The sequence below is a fragment of the Gopherus evgoodei genome, chromosome 3, assembly GCF_007399415.2.
Source record: "Gopherus evgoodei ecotype Sinaloan lineage chromosome 3, rGopEvg1_v1.p, whole genome shotgun sequence".
In the NCBI taxonomy this organism is placed as follows: domain Eukaryota; kingdom Metazoa; phylum Chordata; order Testudines; family Testudinidae; genus Gopherus; species Gopherus evgoodei.
Genome location: NC_044324.1, coordinates 180,531,497 through 180,550,228, shown reverse-complemented (window position 1 = coordinate 180,550,228; position 18,732 = coordinate 180,531,497). Strand labels below are relative to the sequence as shown.

At 42.5% G+C, this 18,732-nt stretch overlaps 1 protein-coding gene across 10 annotated transcripts in view; it reads right to left on the bottom strand.

Moving 5' to 3' along the window:
* Positions 1–18,732, bottom strand: part of LPGAT1 (lysophosphatidylglycerol acyltransferase 1) — a 213,620-nt gene that overhangs the window by 94,309 nt on the left and 100,579 nt on the right. For 8 of the 10 annotated variants that reach the window (XM_030557566.1, XM_030557568.1, XM_030557565.1 and 5 more), the window contains one exon: positions 7,251–7,377. The exons of the other annotated variants lie outside the window; for them this stretch is intronic. In XM_030557566.1, coding sequence (XP_030413426.1) covers positions 7,251–7,377 — 127 coding nt within the window. The remainder of the gene's footprint in view (positions 1–7,250; positions 7,378–18,732) is intronic. 10 annotated transcript variants of the gene reach the window in all.

The window sequence follows — 18,732 nt, the reverse complement described above, 5'->3', positions numbered from 1 at the left end:
ACAGGATACAAAGGATCCCAATCGCTAAACTAACAAACATAACAACAACAACTAAAAGTAAGAACTAAACACTAGGCTAAGGGAGCACTTGCAAGCAAGTGAATGCCGTTCCAATGGCCGCCATGGACAGTAAGAAGGAACTGAAAGGGGAGTCGGGTCAGCAGGGTCATATATTGAATGCCATGAAGGCATGACTCCAGCGGGCTCCCTAGCAAACCCAATGGGAGCTGCTAGAAGAAAAAAGGTTTCCGATGACCATGCACACAGCGCGCGCACACCTGATTCAAATTGACATGAACAAGCACTCAAAGAATACTCCATTACCCCTTATACTTCATATATTTGATTATCAGAAATAGCAAGGTGAATATTCACCTTATGCATTCCAACAAACTCAGCTAACGCTGGCCCAGAAAACAACTGCACGCGGGCACACACACATCTAACAAGCAATCAATGTGAGCAAGCACTCGAAGAAAATGTACTTACGAACTGACACATCAGTGTTCATAGGTGTGTTTTCTGTATCAGAGTTTCAGTTTTGTGTTGGATTAAAATGTTTAACTAAAGTACCCATTTAAATGACAAATTCAATTCTCACTTCAGAGCTATTATTTCTGGCTCTCTGGACACTCAGGAAGACACCAATGTATTGGTTATATTTTTAGAGAGATTTTTAGCCACGACAGTTTAGAGACTATTTTTAAGTGACAGCAAAATTTTCATTAGTCAGTATCCTAGAAAATTTTACATACAATCCTACAATAACACACAATTAGATTTTAATCCAATCAAGCCTAGCAGTATTAAACTTAATTCAATAAAAGTTTAACTTAATTCCATAAGGTTTCTCCAGGATATTGCAGGTAATTGCCTTAGTGCTAGTTAGGAGGGTTCTGGGGGTGCCTACCAGCACTTTGGGAGATGCTGCCTTATACAGTGGCTTTGCTGACAGAAAAAGCTTATGAAATATTACAGCCTGAAACCTGTTTGTTCAACAATATCAGCTATGTAAAACAAAAGACTGTCCTCCTCTACCACAACTGCAGAATTTATTTTTGAGGCAAGGTGAATTGCAATTTAAATTAGCAAGTCATGAATCACACCTCTATCATCTAGCTCTAAATTAAAATCCACCTTAAAATAGCCACGAGAGTTGCAAATTGAACACTAACCATTTAAGAAAGGAAGAAAAATCATTGTGTGTAGTAGCTTGCAATCTTTCTACTCTTTACTGTCTTGAGCAGTGATTGTCATGGGGAAAAACCATCCTAGGCTGATGGGGGCTGAGAGGTTGCATACTCTAATCCTGAGGGGAAAGAAGCGGGTATCAGTCCCTCATTTTGACCATGCAGTCAATTATGTAACAATATTGGCTGACTTCATGGAACCACTATGGTAGAATGAGGTAAAATAAGAAGTGGAGGGACAGTCCACTGATCAGAGGATGCCCAAGGGGAAAAAGACACTCACTATAATGGGTGAAATTGGTGTTCCCTCAGACTGGAAATAAGGTGTACATTTTTGACAGTGAGGGTAATTAATCAATGGAACAATTTACCAAGGGTCATGGTGGGTTCTCCATCACTGTCAATTTTTAAATCAAGATGGGATTTTTTTAAAAAGATATGCTTTAGCATCTTAGGGGGCAGGGGAAGTCCTATGGGCTGTGTGATAAAGAAGATCAGACTAGATGATCACAGTGGTCCTTCTGGCCTTGGAATTTCTGAATCTTTAACTAATTTGTTCTTCTGTATTTATTATTCAGAAAAGTCAATATTTAAAATTATTAACCTGATATCATTGTGCAGAATAAATGCATTTTAAATCAGTGCTGAAAGTGAAAAGGAAAGTTGGGGGCATTTTGGAAGTGCTACAGCTCCCTATAATGCCATTACTCATATTACAAGGAGATATATGGGATAATTTAGAGTATGCACTGCAAAAGAAATCCCCTTGAATTTTTTATTACTTAATTATTCTCTTCAGGTCTTTCAGACATCATTTCCTCTGATCTTCTATTCCAGTCTTTAAATATCAGCATAATTTTTAACCAAATGAAGGCTGCAAAATCTCTCTCTTTCCAAAACAGTGCACATCAGAACTCCCTTTGACTACTATATGAAGGTATGGGGTAAGGTTAAGTACCGAGAACCAAACTCTCTCTGAGCATAAATAGTACATTTTAACAAAAATCAACAATTACTTCTAATCCGTTTTCAAGGTTTAAAATCCAACAAGCTATGGAACATTAAAGTTCAATATGAGGAAGCTTCCAACATTATGAAATAGAGAATTCTGATCCTAAAACTATATTATATTTCCAGTATAAACTAGTTCACAGAAATAAGTCTTTACAAGCAACAAATTATGTATTGCAAGAAAAACTTTGTTGTTTTTTGTTTTTTAAACAAGTATTATTGAAAATACTTTCACAGGATAGAACACGAAACACAAGGTCAGAGGCTTAGTTAACCCTTCTTCTAGTTAGAAAGGCAAAATCATGTAATTCTAGCATAACACCACTCCCCCCCTCACATCTTGATGCGCACAGCAAGTGTGAAATTATCTGAATACCAATGTTGCAGTTACCTTAAGAATATTTTAAACAATGAAAAATGCAGACACTGACAAAAACACAACATTCACTTCACTGTTATTTCACACAATAATTTCCATTTTTCACATCATTTGCTGCAGCATAGTAAAGGACAAGCATAATTAAACCCACTGGTTGGATGAGAGAATCCCAAGTATCATTAGGCTATCCACAATATATGTTGCTGAAAGTTGCATTAAAACATGCCTCCCACAGGTAGAAATTGACCAGCCTCATGAAAATGGTTCCTACCTCATGCCTAAAGGATTGAGATCTCCTGATTAGCACCAAGTCCTTGTTATGGGAGAGAATTATCTTCCTGCTGCCTGTAATCAGGTGATCAACTATTTCTCATTAAATGAAAGTTTAAGTTATAAAATGATCAAAAGCAAGGTATCCTAAAAACAGGCCGCAGAGTAATTCCAAAAGAATCTAAAGGGAGATCAAAGAGCTCTGGGCGGCAGGTATTTTCTTTTTGTCATGAGGATACACTATGGGTAGGACTCAATGTCTGTCACGGAAGTTGCCAAAGTCATAGATTCCATGGCTTTCCGTGACCTCCATGACTTCTGGAGTGGCCAGTATGGCTGACCCTAGGTTGCCCAAGCAAGTGATGCCAGGGATAGCCACACTGGCCGCTGCTGGAGCAGCTCTGCTGCCAGCCTACTGGGTGGCCCCAGGACTGGCCACACCCAGGCAGCTGGCCCCGGGGCCCACCCAAGCAGCAGCTGATGCAGTTGGCTCTGGGCACTGCCTGAGCAGTGCTCCTGGGGTGGCCAGAGCAGCCGCCAGTGGCCCCCACAGGATCCACTTCCTGTGAGACTTAGGGAGTATTTATGATATAAAAATCATAGACAGGTCACTGGCCATGAATTTTTTTTTTTTTTATTGCCCGTGACCTGTCCATGACTTTTATTAAAAATACCATGACTAAACTGTAGCCTTAACTATAGGCTATTGTCAGTATTATTGGTATTTCTAGTGGGTAAGTTAACTAGTTTTCCAGGTTAGATCACTAACTATTGCATGAAATACAATCAGATTGCATGAGGTACCATTCAAAATCAAATGTTAATTTAAATATTGTGGTTGCATAGCATGGCTGTAAAGTTCCTATGCCAGTATCTCCTGGGCCCTGGTATAGGAGGAATAGACTACAAGAAAATAGGACCTAGACAGGGCACCCCCAAACCCTGGCCAATTGCGTGCTGCTAACAATAGCCTAAAATGACTGTACATTATCTGCGCGAGGGAAGAGGGCAAAGAGTTATGTCTGATATTCCCAAGAACAAGGGAAAGCAAAGGTAACATAATGCCACTTTTTGTGCAAGGTATAGCTCAGGGTTATGCAAATGTCCAAACCTCAGGAACTGGAAACAATGGTTTCCTGCCCCAGCAACACTTAACTGATTTCCCTCTGCAACTGCACCAAGTAGGATGGTTAAATTGAACGTTTCTGATAATATAATTAAAAGCAAAATAATCAACAATGTTGATATTTAAACTGTCTCTCTCTGTAGGTACTTTTTATGGCTCCTTCCTCATAACCTTCAAGCCCCTCCCAGTAATAAACTTCACAACCTGAGTTAGGGCCTCTGAGTATAATGAGACCAAAGCAATACAATCAAGATCAAAAGAATAACTGCTTGACTGTTTTTCAACCCAAAATATAGAGCCCAGAGAAATTATTATAGTGCAATCAGTGTTTGTGCCAACCATAATTATGTATCCTTACAATCTAGTTTCATCTTATGAAAATTAAGAATATAAAATGAATATTCAAGATCAACTAAATTTAAGTATAATGACACTAATGTAGCTCACATCTAAATTTCAATTCTATTGCTTATGGGGTCTTCAAAAGCAGCTAGTTTGCCTCATTCTGCTAATGAAGCTTTTATTTAACAGTTTACATTAAGTCCTTTTGTATTTAAAGTCCATATTTATTAAAAATTTCCCAAATATGTATTAAAATTGAACATATTGTTAGAATAGTGCATCAAAAAGACCACCACAAGCAACGATACTTTTCTTGTTACAAAAATATCTTCCCCATCTCTCCTTTCCTTGGGCCTGTGAGCTGCTCCACACTGCCACAATAGTTACACGTGTGTTTTCAGTACAGTGGGCAAGCCCAGTGACAGCATTTAATAGAATAGATAGTGTAGTTAATAAATGCCAATTTAATTTTTCAGGAAACCTATTCCACTGATTAGAACAAACAGTAAACAAAATCTCTCTTCCTCCCCCCTTTTGAATTTGAAGGATCATTTCAAAGCTGGTGCAAACCTGGTCTGCAGTCAACTGTTTACCCAATGATATGTATGCACTCTCTTTTCTGGGAAACGGGGATTAATAGCTTTTTCACAGTCAACATTAAGTCACAATGCTATTGACAATTTCCTTCCAATGAACCCATTCACAGAAGAATTGTGCCCCCCCCTTTCCCCACACCAAGCATTAGTGAAATACCTGGCTTTGCTTCATTGATTTAGAAGTAGGAGAATGATTATATGCTTTCAAAGTCAGGGTTTCATTTTGTGTGTGCATGCACACACATGCATGCGCCCGTCTGGGAATGGAAGTGCACTGCAAAACTTTTAGGGGGGAGGTTTCTTTTCTGAGCTATCCAGCCAGGAGCCTGACATGACAAACAGACCAAGTGAACAATGTTAAAATAAAGCTATTCAATTTTCCTCTTTCATATGCACCCCTTAAAATTGAGTTCTCTCTCTCTCTGGAAAAAAAAATCCAGACAAGTTACCAGCAAATAGATGTCTTCCCTCACTCACTAAGCTGGTTCCTTAGAGAAGGGACGAGCATAGGAGGAATTCTCTTTTACCAATGTCCCCACCTAGGCTCTTACGGGATGCTGTCATTTCCCTAATGCTACTCTGCTAGCTCCCTTAACACCAGCTTTTATCCAGAAAAGGGTTGGCCTACTTAAAAGATTACATGCAAACTGAACTCAGCTTTCAGCAGCCATGTTAACAGTCATGATGTTGACTGTGTGAGCAGTTTACATACAGACACAAGTTGTGTTCAATATCATATCAGCTGGTTCTGGGTAAACCCTGAGATTTAGCCATGGTCCAGCTAGCATGATACTGAATTTGATTTTTCCCTGTCTACCCTTACTGCAAGGTCATGGTCCACATCTAGTTAGTTAACACTATTCCTCAAGATTGTGTTTTAATACATACTTTTCTAATGAAGACAAATGCTCCCTGGCTGAAAACAGTGGCTATGAGCATTGAGTAGCAACATGAACATAAGAACAGTCATACTGGGTCAGACCAAAGGTCCATCCAGCCCAGTATCTTGTCTGCCGACAGGGTCAATATCAGGTGCCCCAGAGGGAGTGAACCTAACAGGTAATAATCAAGTTCTCTCTCTCCTGCCATCCATCTCCACCCTCTGACAAACACAGGCTAGGGACACTATTCCTTACCCATCCTGGCTAACAGCCATTAATGGACCTCCATGAATTTATCTAGTTCTCTTTTAAACACTGTTTAAAACCCCTGTTGTGGGTTTGATAGTGTGGAAGAGGGGTCTGGAAAAAAACAGAGTATGACCAAGCAAAATAACCCCAGATTCAAGTTTACTTAAAGGAAGAATCTTATACTTGAACAAATTGATTGGTTGTAACCTCTTTTAAAGAGGACATTACAGTTGAGGTCGGGATGGGCAAACTTTGTGGCCCGAGGGCCACATCGGGGTTGCGAAACTGTATGGAGGACCAGGTAGGGAAGGCTGTGCCTCCCCAAACAGCCTGGCCCCCGCATCTGCTCCCTCAGAATCCCCAACCCATCTAATCCCCCTGGCTCCTTGTCCCCTGACCACCCACACCCAGGACCCAGCCCCCTATCCAACCCCCCCTGCTCCCTGTCCCCTGACTGCCCCAACCCGTATCCACACCCCTGCCCGTAAGTGCCCCCCCCAGGATTCCCCCTCATCCAACCCCTCAGCTCCCTGAATGCCCTCCCAGAACCTCCGCCCCATCCAACCACCCTGTGCTCCCTGTCCCTTGACTTCCGCCCAAGACCCCCTTCTCCTTATCTAACCTCCCACCACCCCCCCAACACAAACACACTCCCCTTACCATGCCACTCAGAGCAGCCAGAGTTTGCAGCCACACCGCCTGGCCACAGCCAGCCATGCCACCGCACCGTCCGGCAGGAGCGATGGGCCAGAGCACAGGCGGCGCGGCAAGCTGCGGTTACGGGTGAGGGGGACAGCAGGGGAGGGGGACAAGGGTCTAGCCTCCCCTGCCGGGAGCTCAAGGGCTGGGCAGGGCTGTAGTTTGCCCACCTCTGGTTTAGGTGAAACTTAATGAGCAATATAGAAGGGAAGCCAATTACAATACAAATGCAAACAAACCAAAACAGTGAGGTAAAACTCATATCCTGTAGAACGGTTTTAATAGTTGTTGAGTGTAATCTCAATGAGCACAATACATCACACTATTCAGAAACATATAACTGCCTCCCAAGTCCTGTGTGTAACCAACTAGACAAACTACTTCTAAATACAGAAAGTATTTTGAAATATTTTACTACTCCTCTCCAATATTCTGAAATGCGCTGTGCAGGACTCAAACTGATTTTTAGGCCTTAATTCAACTGTGTACTAAAACTTTATTTCCTACCTGTAATGTACATGTGTGACTGTCGGTCGTCTGTAGCCAAGAATCCAGGTCTGGATGTCTATAGGTTCTGCATTAGGGTAAGCAATGGTTGTATCTATCACCCACTGAAGACCTTTTGATTTGCTCTCTATGAATAAAGTGGAAGAAAGAAGATGGGGTGTTAAAAGTTAGACCAAATTATACCCCATTGGCTTGACATCCATTCTAGTGTTACATTTCCTTAATATTACTGTATATACTCGTTCATTAGCCCATACGTTTATAAGTTGACCCCCTATCATAACCTTAGTCCCAGATTTGGACCTTAGCGTCCAAAATATGGGGGTTAGCATGAAAACCTCCAAGCTTAGTCACCAGCTTGGACCTGGTACCTGCTGCCACCACCCAAAAATTTAGAGTGTTTTGGGGCACTCTGGTCCCACTGAAAAACCTTCCCTGGGGACCCCAAGACCCAAATCCCTTGAGTCTCACAACAAAGGGAAATAATCCTTTTTCCCTCCCCCCCCCCCAGGTGCTCCTGGAGAGATACACAGACACAAGCTCTGTGAATCCAAACAGAGTGACTCCCCCTCTCCGTTCCCGGTCCTGGAACAAAAAGGACTTTCCTATTCCCTCAGAGGGAATGCAAAATCAGGCTAGCCAATTCAACACACACAGATCTCCCCTGATTTCTTCCTCCCACCAATTCCCTGGTGAGTACAGACTCAATTTCCCTGAAGTAAAGAAAAACTCCAACAGGTCTTAAACGAAAGCTTTATATAAAAAAGAAAGAAAAAATACAAATGGTCTCTCTGTATTAAGATGACACAATACAGGGCAATTTCTTAAAAGAATATTGAATAAACAGCCTTATTCAAAAAGAATACAAATCAAAGCACTCCAGCACTTATATTCATGCAAATACCAAAGAAAAGAAACCATATAACTTACTATCTGATCTCTTGGTCCTTACACTTAGAAACAGAAGATTAGAAAACAGAACTACTTCTCCAAAGCTCAGAGAAAGCAGGCAGACAGAAAACAAAGACCTCAGACACACAATTCCCTCCACCCAAAGTTGAAAAAATCCGGTTTCCTGATTGGTCCTCTGGTCAGGTGCTCCAGGTGAAAGAGACATTAACCCGTAGCTATCTGTTTATGACACGCCCCCCAAATTGCAGACAGTGGGGAAGCTCACTGGCGGCGATTTCCTTCTAGAACTTGAAAATAAACAGATTAATACAACACATGCACCTTTACATATACTACTAAGTATATAACTAACAGACTGTTACATTTTAAGAACACTTTTTAACTACTGGATTCTGGGAAACTCTCACGGGAGAGTGCATCAGCAACTTTGTTAGAAGCTCCTGTGATGTGTTGAATTTCAAAATCAAAATCTTGGAGAGCTAAACTCCAACGAAGAAGTTTCTTGTTGTTCCCCTTGGCAGTATGAAGCCACTTTAGTGCAGCATGGTCAGTTTGTAGTTGGAACCGCCGTCCCCAAACATATGGGCGTAGCTTTTCCAGGGCGTACACAATGGCATAGCATTCCTTTTCACTGACTGACCAGTGACTTTCCCTCTCAGACAGTTTCTTGCTGAGAAACATGACAGGATGGAAGTTGTGATCTGTTGCTTCCTGCATGAGCACTGCTCCTATACCACGCTCAGATGCATCTGTGGTTACTAGGAATGGCTTGTCAAAGTCCGGGGCCCTGAGTACAGGGTCAGACATGAGCATCGCCTTAAGCTGGGTAAAGGCCTTTTGAGACTCATCAGTCCACTTAACGGCATTTGGCTGGGTCTTTTTGGTCAGGTCGGTCAATGGGGCAGCGATTTGGCTGTAGTGTGGTACAAATCGCCTGTCGTATCCGGCCAAGCCTAAGAAGGATTGGACCTGTTTCTTTGACCTTGGGACAGGCCACTTTTGGATAGCATCCACCTTGGCCTGTAGGGGGTTTATGGTTCCTCGACCCACCTGGTGCCCCAGGTAAGTCACTCTGTTTTGGCCTATTTGACACTTTTTGGCCTTAACAGTTAGTCCTGCCTGCCTGATGCGCTGAAAGACCTTTTCCAGGTGTAGTAGGTGTTCGGGCCAGGAGTCTGAAAAAATGGCCACATCATCGAGGTAGGCAACTGCAAATTCTCCCAGTCCAGCTAGTAGACCATCTACCAGCCTCTGGAAGGTGGCGGGTGCATTTCGAAGGCCGAAAGGAAGGACATTGAATTCATACACCCCCGCATGGGTGACAAATGCTGACCTCTCCTTGGCAGGTTCATCTAGCGGTACTTGCCAGTACCCCTTGGTTAAGTCTATTGTAGAGATGAACTGGGCACGTCCCAACTTCTCCAATAGCTCATCAGTGCGTGGCATTGGATAGTTGTCCGGACGAGTTACCGCACTGAGCTTACGGTAGTCCATGCAAAAGCGTATTTCCCCATCTGGTTTGGGTACCAGAACCACTGGAGATGCCCATGCACTGGTAGATGAGCGGATTATACCCATCTGTAGCATGTTCTGGATCTCCCATTCTATAGCAGCTTGGGCATGAGGAGACACCCGGTAGGGTGGGGTTCTGATTGGGTGAGCATTACCTGTATCAATGGAGTGGTATGCCCGTTCAGTCCGTCCTGGGGTGGCTGAGAACAATGGGGCGAAGCTAGTGCACAGCTCCTTAATTTGTTGCCGCTGCAGACGTTCCAGGGTGGTTGAGAGGTTCACCTCTTCCACGCCACCGTCTTTTTTCCCGTCGTAGTAGACACCGTCAGGCCACTCAGCATCATCTCCCTGGACCGTAAACTGACAAACCTGTAAATCTCTGGAATAGAAAGGCTTGAGAGAATTAACATGGTACACTTTAGGCTTTAGTGAGGAATTGGGAAATGCTATGAGGTAGTTTACAGTTCCCAGGCGCTCTTGGACCGTGAATGGCCCTTCCCATGATGCTTCCATCTTATGGGCCTGTTGCGCCTTCAAGACCATAACCTGGTCTCCTACCCTGAAAGAACGTTCTCTGGCATGTCTGTCATACCAGGCCTTTTGCTCTTCCTGAGCATCCTTTAGGTTCTCTCTAGCAAAGGCTAAAGAGTGTTGGAGGGTGCTTTGTAGGTTGCTTACAAAGTCCAGAATGTTAGTTCCTGGAGAAGGCGTAAACCCCTCCCATTGCTGCTTCACCAACTGTAATGGCCCCTTAACCTCGTGACCATACACAAGTTCAAATGGTGAAAACCCTAAACTGGGATGTGGTACAGCCCTGTAGGCAAACAGCAACTGCTGCAACACTAGGTCCCAATTATTGGAGAATTCGTTGATGAATTTTCGTATCATGGCCCCCAAAGTTCCATTGAACCTTTCCACCAGGCCATTGGTTTGATGGTGGTATGGGGTGGCAACCAAGTGATTCACCCCATGAGTTTCCCACAGTTTTTCCATGGTCCCTGCCAGGAAATTAGACCCTGAATCTGTAAGGATGTCAGAGGGCCAACCTACCCTGGCAAAGATGTCTGTTACGGCCAGGCACACAGTGTTAGCCCTGGTGTTGCCTAGAGCTACTGCTTCCAGCCATCGGGTAGCAAAGTCCACTAAAGTCAGTACGTACTGCTTTCCTCTGGGCTTCTTTTTTGGGAAAGGGCCCAGAATATCCACAGCTACTCGCTGAAATGGGACCTCAATTATGGGGAGTGGCTGGAGAGGGCCTTGACCTGGTCTTGAGGTTTTCCCACTCTTTGGCATACCTCACAAGACCGGACATACTTGGCAACATCCTTGCCCATCCCCTCCCAGTGGAAGGACTTCCCCAACCGGTCCTTGGTTCTGTTCACCCCAGCATGCCCACTGGGATGATCATGGGCTAAGCTTAAGAGCTTTTCCCCCGGTACTTAGTTGGAACCACCAACTGTTTTTGCGGCTGCCATTCTTCTCGGTGTCCACCAGAAAGAATTTCCTTGTATAAAAGTCCTTGGTCTATAACAAACCGGGATCGATTAGAAGAGCTGAGAGGCGGTGGGGTGCTCCGTGCCGCCGCCCAAGCTTTCTGAAGGCTGTCATCTGCTTCCTGCTCAGCCTGGAACTGTTCCCTTGAGGCTGGGGTCACCAGTTCTTCCTCAGACTGTGGACTTGGGCTTGGTCCCTCTGGAAGCGATGTAGGTGATGGGGTTGTTTCCGTTGCTGGTGAACCGCTCTCCGCTGGTGCACCTGAGGTTATTTCAGGCTCTGGCTGAGCCTTTTGGGTATGGCTGTCTGTTGCTTCTGCCAGTTTTGGCTCGCTGTCGTCCTCTGGCTTTGAGTTTGAAGATGTGGTTGCACTTGCTGGTGCTGGTTGCTGTTCCAGTTCCGGGCCTGGGACTGGAGATGCTGTGGCTGTTTCAGTGGTAGGCATGGAATCCGGGTCCACTACCTCTGTCTGGGTCTCTGGTAACACAGACGGGGCCTCTGTGGACGGCTCAGGAAGAGGAATGGGTCTGGAAGCTTGCCTGGTTTGGCTACGGGTAACCATTCCCACTCTCTTGGCCCGCCTCACCTGGTTGGCCAAGTCTTCCCCCAGTAGCATGGGGATAGGATAATTGTCATAGACTGCAGAAGTCCACATTCCTGACCAGCCTTTGTACTGGACAGGCAGTTCAGCTGTAGGCAAGTCTACAGCTTGTGACATGAAGGGGTAAATTGTAACTTTGGCCTTTGGGTTGATGAATTTGGGGTCAACGAAGGATTGGTGGATAGCTGACACTTGTGCCCCCGTGTCTCTCCACGCATTAACCTTCTTTCCGCCCACTCTCAAATTTTCCCTTCGCTCCAAGGGTATTTAAGAGGCATCTGGGCCTGGGGATCTTTGGTGTGATGGTGGTGTAATGAATTGCACTCGCATGGTGTTCTTGGGACAGTTGGCCTTGATATGTCCCAGTTCATTACACTTAAAGCATCTTCATCTGATGGGTCACTGGGCCGAGGTGAGTTACTGGAGACTGGTGAGGTTGAAGGGTAGGGTATCTGTGGCTTTACTTGGGTGGTATGTGGGGTCTTTGGCTGTCCTCGGTTGTAGGGTTTATGGTCTGTGTGCCCCCTGTGGTAATCGTTCCCCTTGACAGTAGCTTTCTTGCTTTCTGCCAGTTCCATCCATTTGGCTCCAATCTCCCCCGCCTCAGCGATATCTTTGGGATTTCCATCTTGTATGTACCGTGTGATGTCTTCAGGAACACCATCCAAGAACTGCTCCATTTGTATGAGGAGGTTCAGTTCTTCCAAGGTTTGAATGTTGTTTCCTGTTATCCAGGCCTCATAGTTTTTTGCAATGTAGTAGGCGTGTTTGGGAAATGACACCTCTGGTTTCCACTTTTGGGTTCTAAAGCACCGACGGGCATGATCTGGGGTTATCCCCATCCTGTATCTGGCCTTGGTTTGAAAAAGTTTATAGTCATTCATTTGCTGCTTAGGCATTTCAGCTGCCACCTCTGCTAAAGGTCCACTGAGTTGTGGCCTTAATTCTACCATGTACTGGTCTTCGGGGATGCTGTACCCAAGACAGGCTCTTTCAAAATTTTCCAAGAAGGCCTCGGTGTCATCATCTGCCTTGTAGGTGGGAAATTTCCTGTGCTGTGGAGCAATAATTGGCACCGGCTTGTTAGGGTTGGCTGGCACATGCAGCCCAGCTTTTGCCAAGTCCAGTTCATGTTTTCTCTGTTTTTCCTTCTCTTCATTCTCTTTTTGTTGTTTTTCCATTTCTTTTTGTTGTTTTTCCATTTCTCGGCGGTGGGCCACCTCTTCTTCTTCTAGTTTTCTTTTGTGTGCTGCCTCTTTGGCCGCCTGTTCTCTTTGGAAGGCTGCCAGTTTGATGCTTTCTTCCTTTTCTTTCAGCTCCATCTCTTTTTGTTTTATTTCTAGTTCCTGTTTGTGTTTTTCCATCTCTCGCCTGTGTTCAGCTTCTTTGAAGTGCTCTTCAGCCTCCATTTTTGTCTTGGTAGACATGGTTCCTGTTTTCTTGTCTTGGGGTGCCCTCCGGTGTTTCTCTTCTGAACTGCAGGCTCTGTTGCCTCCTGAAGTCTGCCTAGCAACAGTGCCTTTAGCTAATCTTCAATGTTAAGTAAACCTGAAAAACCACTTTATTTGCATTTATATAGTGCTGGTATGACTCTCAATGGGAGTGCTATTGTGTGACAAAAGACTCGTGATAGCCCTTAACGACTTCTTGCTTAACATGCAAGCCACAAACTGCCAGAGAGAACAGAAAAAAAAAATTCTCTCTGGTCCCCTTTTAAAACCAAACTGTTTCTCTCTGCTAAAAAGCCCTTAGCAGAGAAAGGAAAAATATAATCTTCCTACTGGCTTCTGGATTCTGTCTAGATCCCACCCGCTGCTACACCATATCATAACCTTAGTCCCAGATTTGGACCTTAGCGTCCAAAATATGGGGGTTAGCATGAAAACCTCCAAGCTTAGTCACCAGCTTGGACCTGGTACCTGCTGCCACCACCCAAAAAATTAGAGTGTTTTGGGGCACTCTGGTCCCACTGAAAAACCTTCCCTGGGGACCCCAAGACCCAAATCCCTTGAGTCTCACAACAAAGGGAAATAATCCTTTTTCCCTCCCCCCCCCTCCAGGTGCTCCTGGAGAGATACACAGACACAAGCTCTGTGAATCCAAACAGAGTGACTCCCCCTCTCCGTTCCCGGTCCTGGAACAAAAAGGACTTTCCTATTCCCCCAGAGGGAATGCAAAATCAGGCTAGCCAATTCAACACACACAGATCTCCCCTGATTTCTTCCTCCCACCAATTCCCTGGTGAGTACAGACTCAATTTCCCTGAAGTAAAGAAAAACTCCAACAGGTCTTAAACGAAAGCTTTATATAAAAAAGAAAGAAAAAATACAAATGGTCTCTCTGTATTAAGATGACACAATACAGGGCAATTTCTTAAAAGAATATTGAATAAACAGCCTTATTCAAAAAGAATACAAATCAAAGCACTCCAGCACTTATATTCATGCAAATACCAAAGAAAAGAAACCATATAACTTACTATCTGATCTCTTGGTCCTTACACTTAGAAACAGAAGATTAGAAAACAGAACTACTTCTCCAAAGCTCAGAGAAAGCAGGCAGACAGAAAACAAAGACCTCAGACACACAATTCCCTCCACCCAAAGTTGAAAAAATCCGGTTTCCTGATTGGTCCTCTGGTCAGGTGCTCCAGGTGAAAGAGACATTAACCCGTAGCTATCTGTTTATGACACCCCCAAGAATGGATAGGTAAAAACAGCAAAAACGGTATGACCCTTTCATAAGCCGACCGTATATTTCAGGGGTTGGAAAACTTCGGCTCCCCGCCATCAGGGTAAGCCGCTGGCAGGTCAGGACGTTTTGTTTACTTGGAGTGTCTGCAGGCATGGAGCCCCTCAGCTCCCCGTGGCCACAGTTCACCGTTCCCAGTCAATGGGAGCTGCGGGAAGTGGCGGCTCCCATTGGCTGGCACTTCCCGCAGCACCCATTGGCTGGGAACGGCAAACTGCGGCCACAGGGAGCTGAGGGGCTCCATGCCTGCAGATGTTCCAGGTAAATAAAACAACAATGTATTAGATATTCAATTAAATGATTCCATAGAGTTTAAAATCATCAAATTTTGGTGTAGACCCATTTATAAGCCAACCCCTACTCTTTGATGAGTAACTTGTTTTACCAAAAATATTCGGCTCATGAACGAGTATATATGGTATATCACTTAATCTGTACGAACATTACTTAAATCTCCCAAAAAACAGGTAGATCAGGAGAAAGACTAAGGACATGGTGAATTTCATTGTACGTAAAATCCCAGAAATATGATCAAAATCTCAAAGTAATTACTAAACAGTCTCTGACAACTAGTGTAATTTTTACTGACAATATCTATGCATTGTGTCCCAGCATGCCCACTGTTTCACTTTGTTTTGATACTTTGCTTTTTATATGTATTTATACAGAAAGCCACAATATTTCTTTTTAAAAAATTTAAAAGTCCCCTTTCCTTTTTAAATAGCATTTTTAAATAGCACCACCATAGATTATCAAAACTGACATTTTTAGAAACCTAAAGTCACATTTAGCTATTTATGCAGTTTACTTTTTCATTCAGTTCATTCTGTATTTCATTTAGTTTGAGCAGTTTAATTTGCTGCTCTCTCCTGGATGAGCAGAAAGTCGCAACATTTGGTTTGCAAACAAGGCAGACAAAAATATATAAAAAAAAAGTTAATTTAAAAAAAAAGTGTCAGGAGAAATATTTCTGTTAGCGTTAGGTTTTTGTAAAAGCCCTCTTTCCCCTACACTACTCCAAAAGATGGGGGGGGGAAGATACCTAAGCTTAAATTACTTTTTAGCTTATATATTTATTGGCTTTCCTACCGCATTCGTGACTGTATTATCTGAACGTACATAAATTATTAATTAATCTACTCTCAAGACACACTTGTTAGATAGGGAAGTATTACTTTTCTCTATGTACAGAGAGAGGGGAATGGAACCACAGAGATTAAGAGATCTAACTAAAATCGCATGGAAATTTGTGGCAGGGCTCAGAATAGCACATTCCCAATCCAACATTTTAAGCAAAAAAGACCAAGAGAAGAACATTCCCTTCTCCAAGTGTTTAGGAGTGAACAAAATTTTCAAATTAAAACCTTTTTCCTTTCCCGAAAACTGAAATAACTCAAAAATACAATTTAAAAAGTGCATGAAGGTAAGCAGGTTTTATCATCATACTAATGAGATAATAGGAGACTTGGTTCAAAACCCAAAAACGTTTTCATGAAATAATTCTTATATTTTTGAATTTTCAAAACATTTCATCCATGCTACAAAACTAGTAAAAAAGAAACAAAACAACAAAACAAAACATCCACCACACAGCAAACATCTTCTGCAAAACAATTCCATTTTTTTTAAAAGGAATTTCAGAGTTCCAGCCAATGGTAGCAAATAGTGATTGTAATTCTGGCCCAAATATCAAACCAACAGTGGCCACTATTATTAGCTGGATAACATGAACAAATAATTTAGAAAGATGAGACGAATGATTGTCAAATAATATTTTTAATGTTAGCAGTGTGTTAAATTCAATCTAAAGCTGAAGTAATTCATAGCAAATCCAAAGCAGCTCTCTCTCTTTTGATAGACAGACAGACACTTACCTGAAAAATACAAAGCTAATTAATTTATTTTCCATAGCGTGAAATAAAAAATGAACTATTAACACTAGTCTTATTACGGGGTGGGAAGCACACATCTTTACTAGTAAAAAGTGCCAGAATAATATTTTAACCAAAATATTTTGATTTTACACAAAAAATTGTTCTAAGCTATTTAATAAAAAGTAAGTAGTGGTTTAAAACTGCTGCCTCAACACCTGATGGTTTGGACTCCATCACTGCAGGAAGGCCACTGCTGCCTCCATCTCTCTTCTGTGTTGCTTTCCTATTTGCTTGCCCTAACTTAGTAGCAACTGAGGGGCAGTGCTGTGTGGATGCCTCACACCAGCTCCACCTCAACACAAAGAGAAACCACAGATCTGAGTCCTGCAACAAACCACGTGCCCTAATTATAAAAGGTCTTGCACTCTTTCAGCCTTTCATAGACCTCAGCTTTTAACATGGCAGCTTTTAATTAAATTTGTTACTATTGCATCCTACCACAAAGATACCAACTTGTCCGAGATACACTTCAAATCAGGAACGTGAAAGAATCCATGACTTTAGCCTTATTCTTTCATTTGAAAACTTAAGACATTGTCAATTTGAATTTTCTAATAGTTTTCTAATAGAAACAGTTTTCTAATAAAGTATTAATTAATTATTTAAAGAGGAGTTAATAAACATTGCTTCCTGATGAAATGTTAATTTACTTTACATAATTTTAGATATGCCAGTATCAGAGGGGTAGCCGTGTTAGTCTGGATCTGTAGAAGCAGCAAAGAGTCCTGTGGCACCTTATAGACTAACAGACGTTTTGGAGCATGAGCTTTCGTGGGTGAATACCCACTTCGTCAGATGCATGCAGTCTATAAGGTGCCACAGGACTCTTTGCTGCTTCTAAAAGTATGTAAAAAACTTTTAAAAATGCCTTAGTAAACAAACAAAAAAATCACAAGTACTATGTTAATAAATGTGATTAACTAAAGCTACCTACTATCATAAAAAGCCAGAAATTTAAGGAGGATAGCAAGGGCAGTAGACACTGTACGGCTGCAGGAAAAGTCAAATACTAGATGCAACATTCTGGTCATTAAAATTTATTGCAGCGTAAGACAGGAGTTCACACAAATGTAAACCAACACAAATGTCAGCATTTTCAGCAAGTAATCATATTTCCATCTCAACATTTCAGTCCTGCTAATGTTTACAATGTTAAAATTAACCCCTACAATTGCAAGAATAGACAAGAGATTTATTTTTGGTACATTTCTGGATGTATAGACAGTTTCATTGGTTTTGTTGAATTGCACTATTTATGTTCTCCCCAAGAAAGTGTTTCCAATAACAACAAAGTTCAAGCTGATACTGAAACTCAAGAGGAAGCAGGCCTATTGCACAAAGACAGAGCAAGGCTATGCTCGCCTGAGTATGTTTGATGGTGTTGCTCTCAGGTCCATCCAAACAGACTTCTGAACCCAAGAATTTTTATTTATTTATTTTAAATCAGGGCACGCTATTTGCTACACCAGATAACTGATCTTTTTGAAACAAGGTAAGTTTTTTTTTAAAAATTCAAGCTTACCATGCCCATTCTGGTTTTGCTATGAATTTGAAAGAAAGAAAGGGAAAAAAAAAAAAAAAAAAAAAAGAAGCATTCTTGGATGGCACTGAATGTTCATCATACGTAAGTGAGAGTACAGTTCTGCTTTGCTTAAAAAGGTCTTGCCAATTTTCACTACAATTCTAGTCCACCCAGCACTGGAATTTAAAATCCTGATGGTTGAAGGACAATTGGACTTCCTAACACATATATAAAGGCACATCTACACAATAAACGCACAGACCTATTTTTAAGATGGACAGAGCCAGACTATAATTTTGATTCAGTTTTAACCTAGTTCAAACATTACACACCCATTTAGACGTAAAAAAAATAAAAATAGGGCAGTGTTGTAATTGGAGTCCTGACAATTTGTAGTGTAAAGAAGCTTTACATGAGTCTGTTCAAGAACACCTCTCTCCAACTTCGGGGTGATCAGGGCAACCACAATCATCCCTGGCAGCCAAGCTATCTTGAACTTTCAGCTTCTACCAAAAAGGCAGACAGAGAGTCTTTTAATAGAAATTGAAAGATCAAACAGCTTGACTAACAGAGAGCTCTCTGAAGCAGCAGCTAGCTAGAACAACTTTGAAATTGACCTTTCTGGGGGCCTGTGTTTTCTCCTGGGCTGCAACTTTCCAAACATTTGACTGTGAGCCATATTATTTTAATCTTTTAGTTTCTCTTTGAATAATTCGGAAACATTCACACCCCTGATCCTTCTCTTTTAATAGAGGA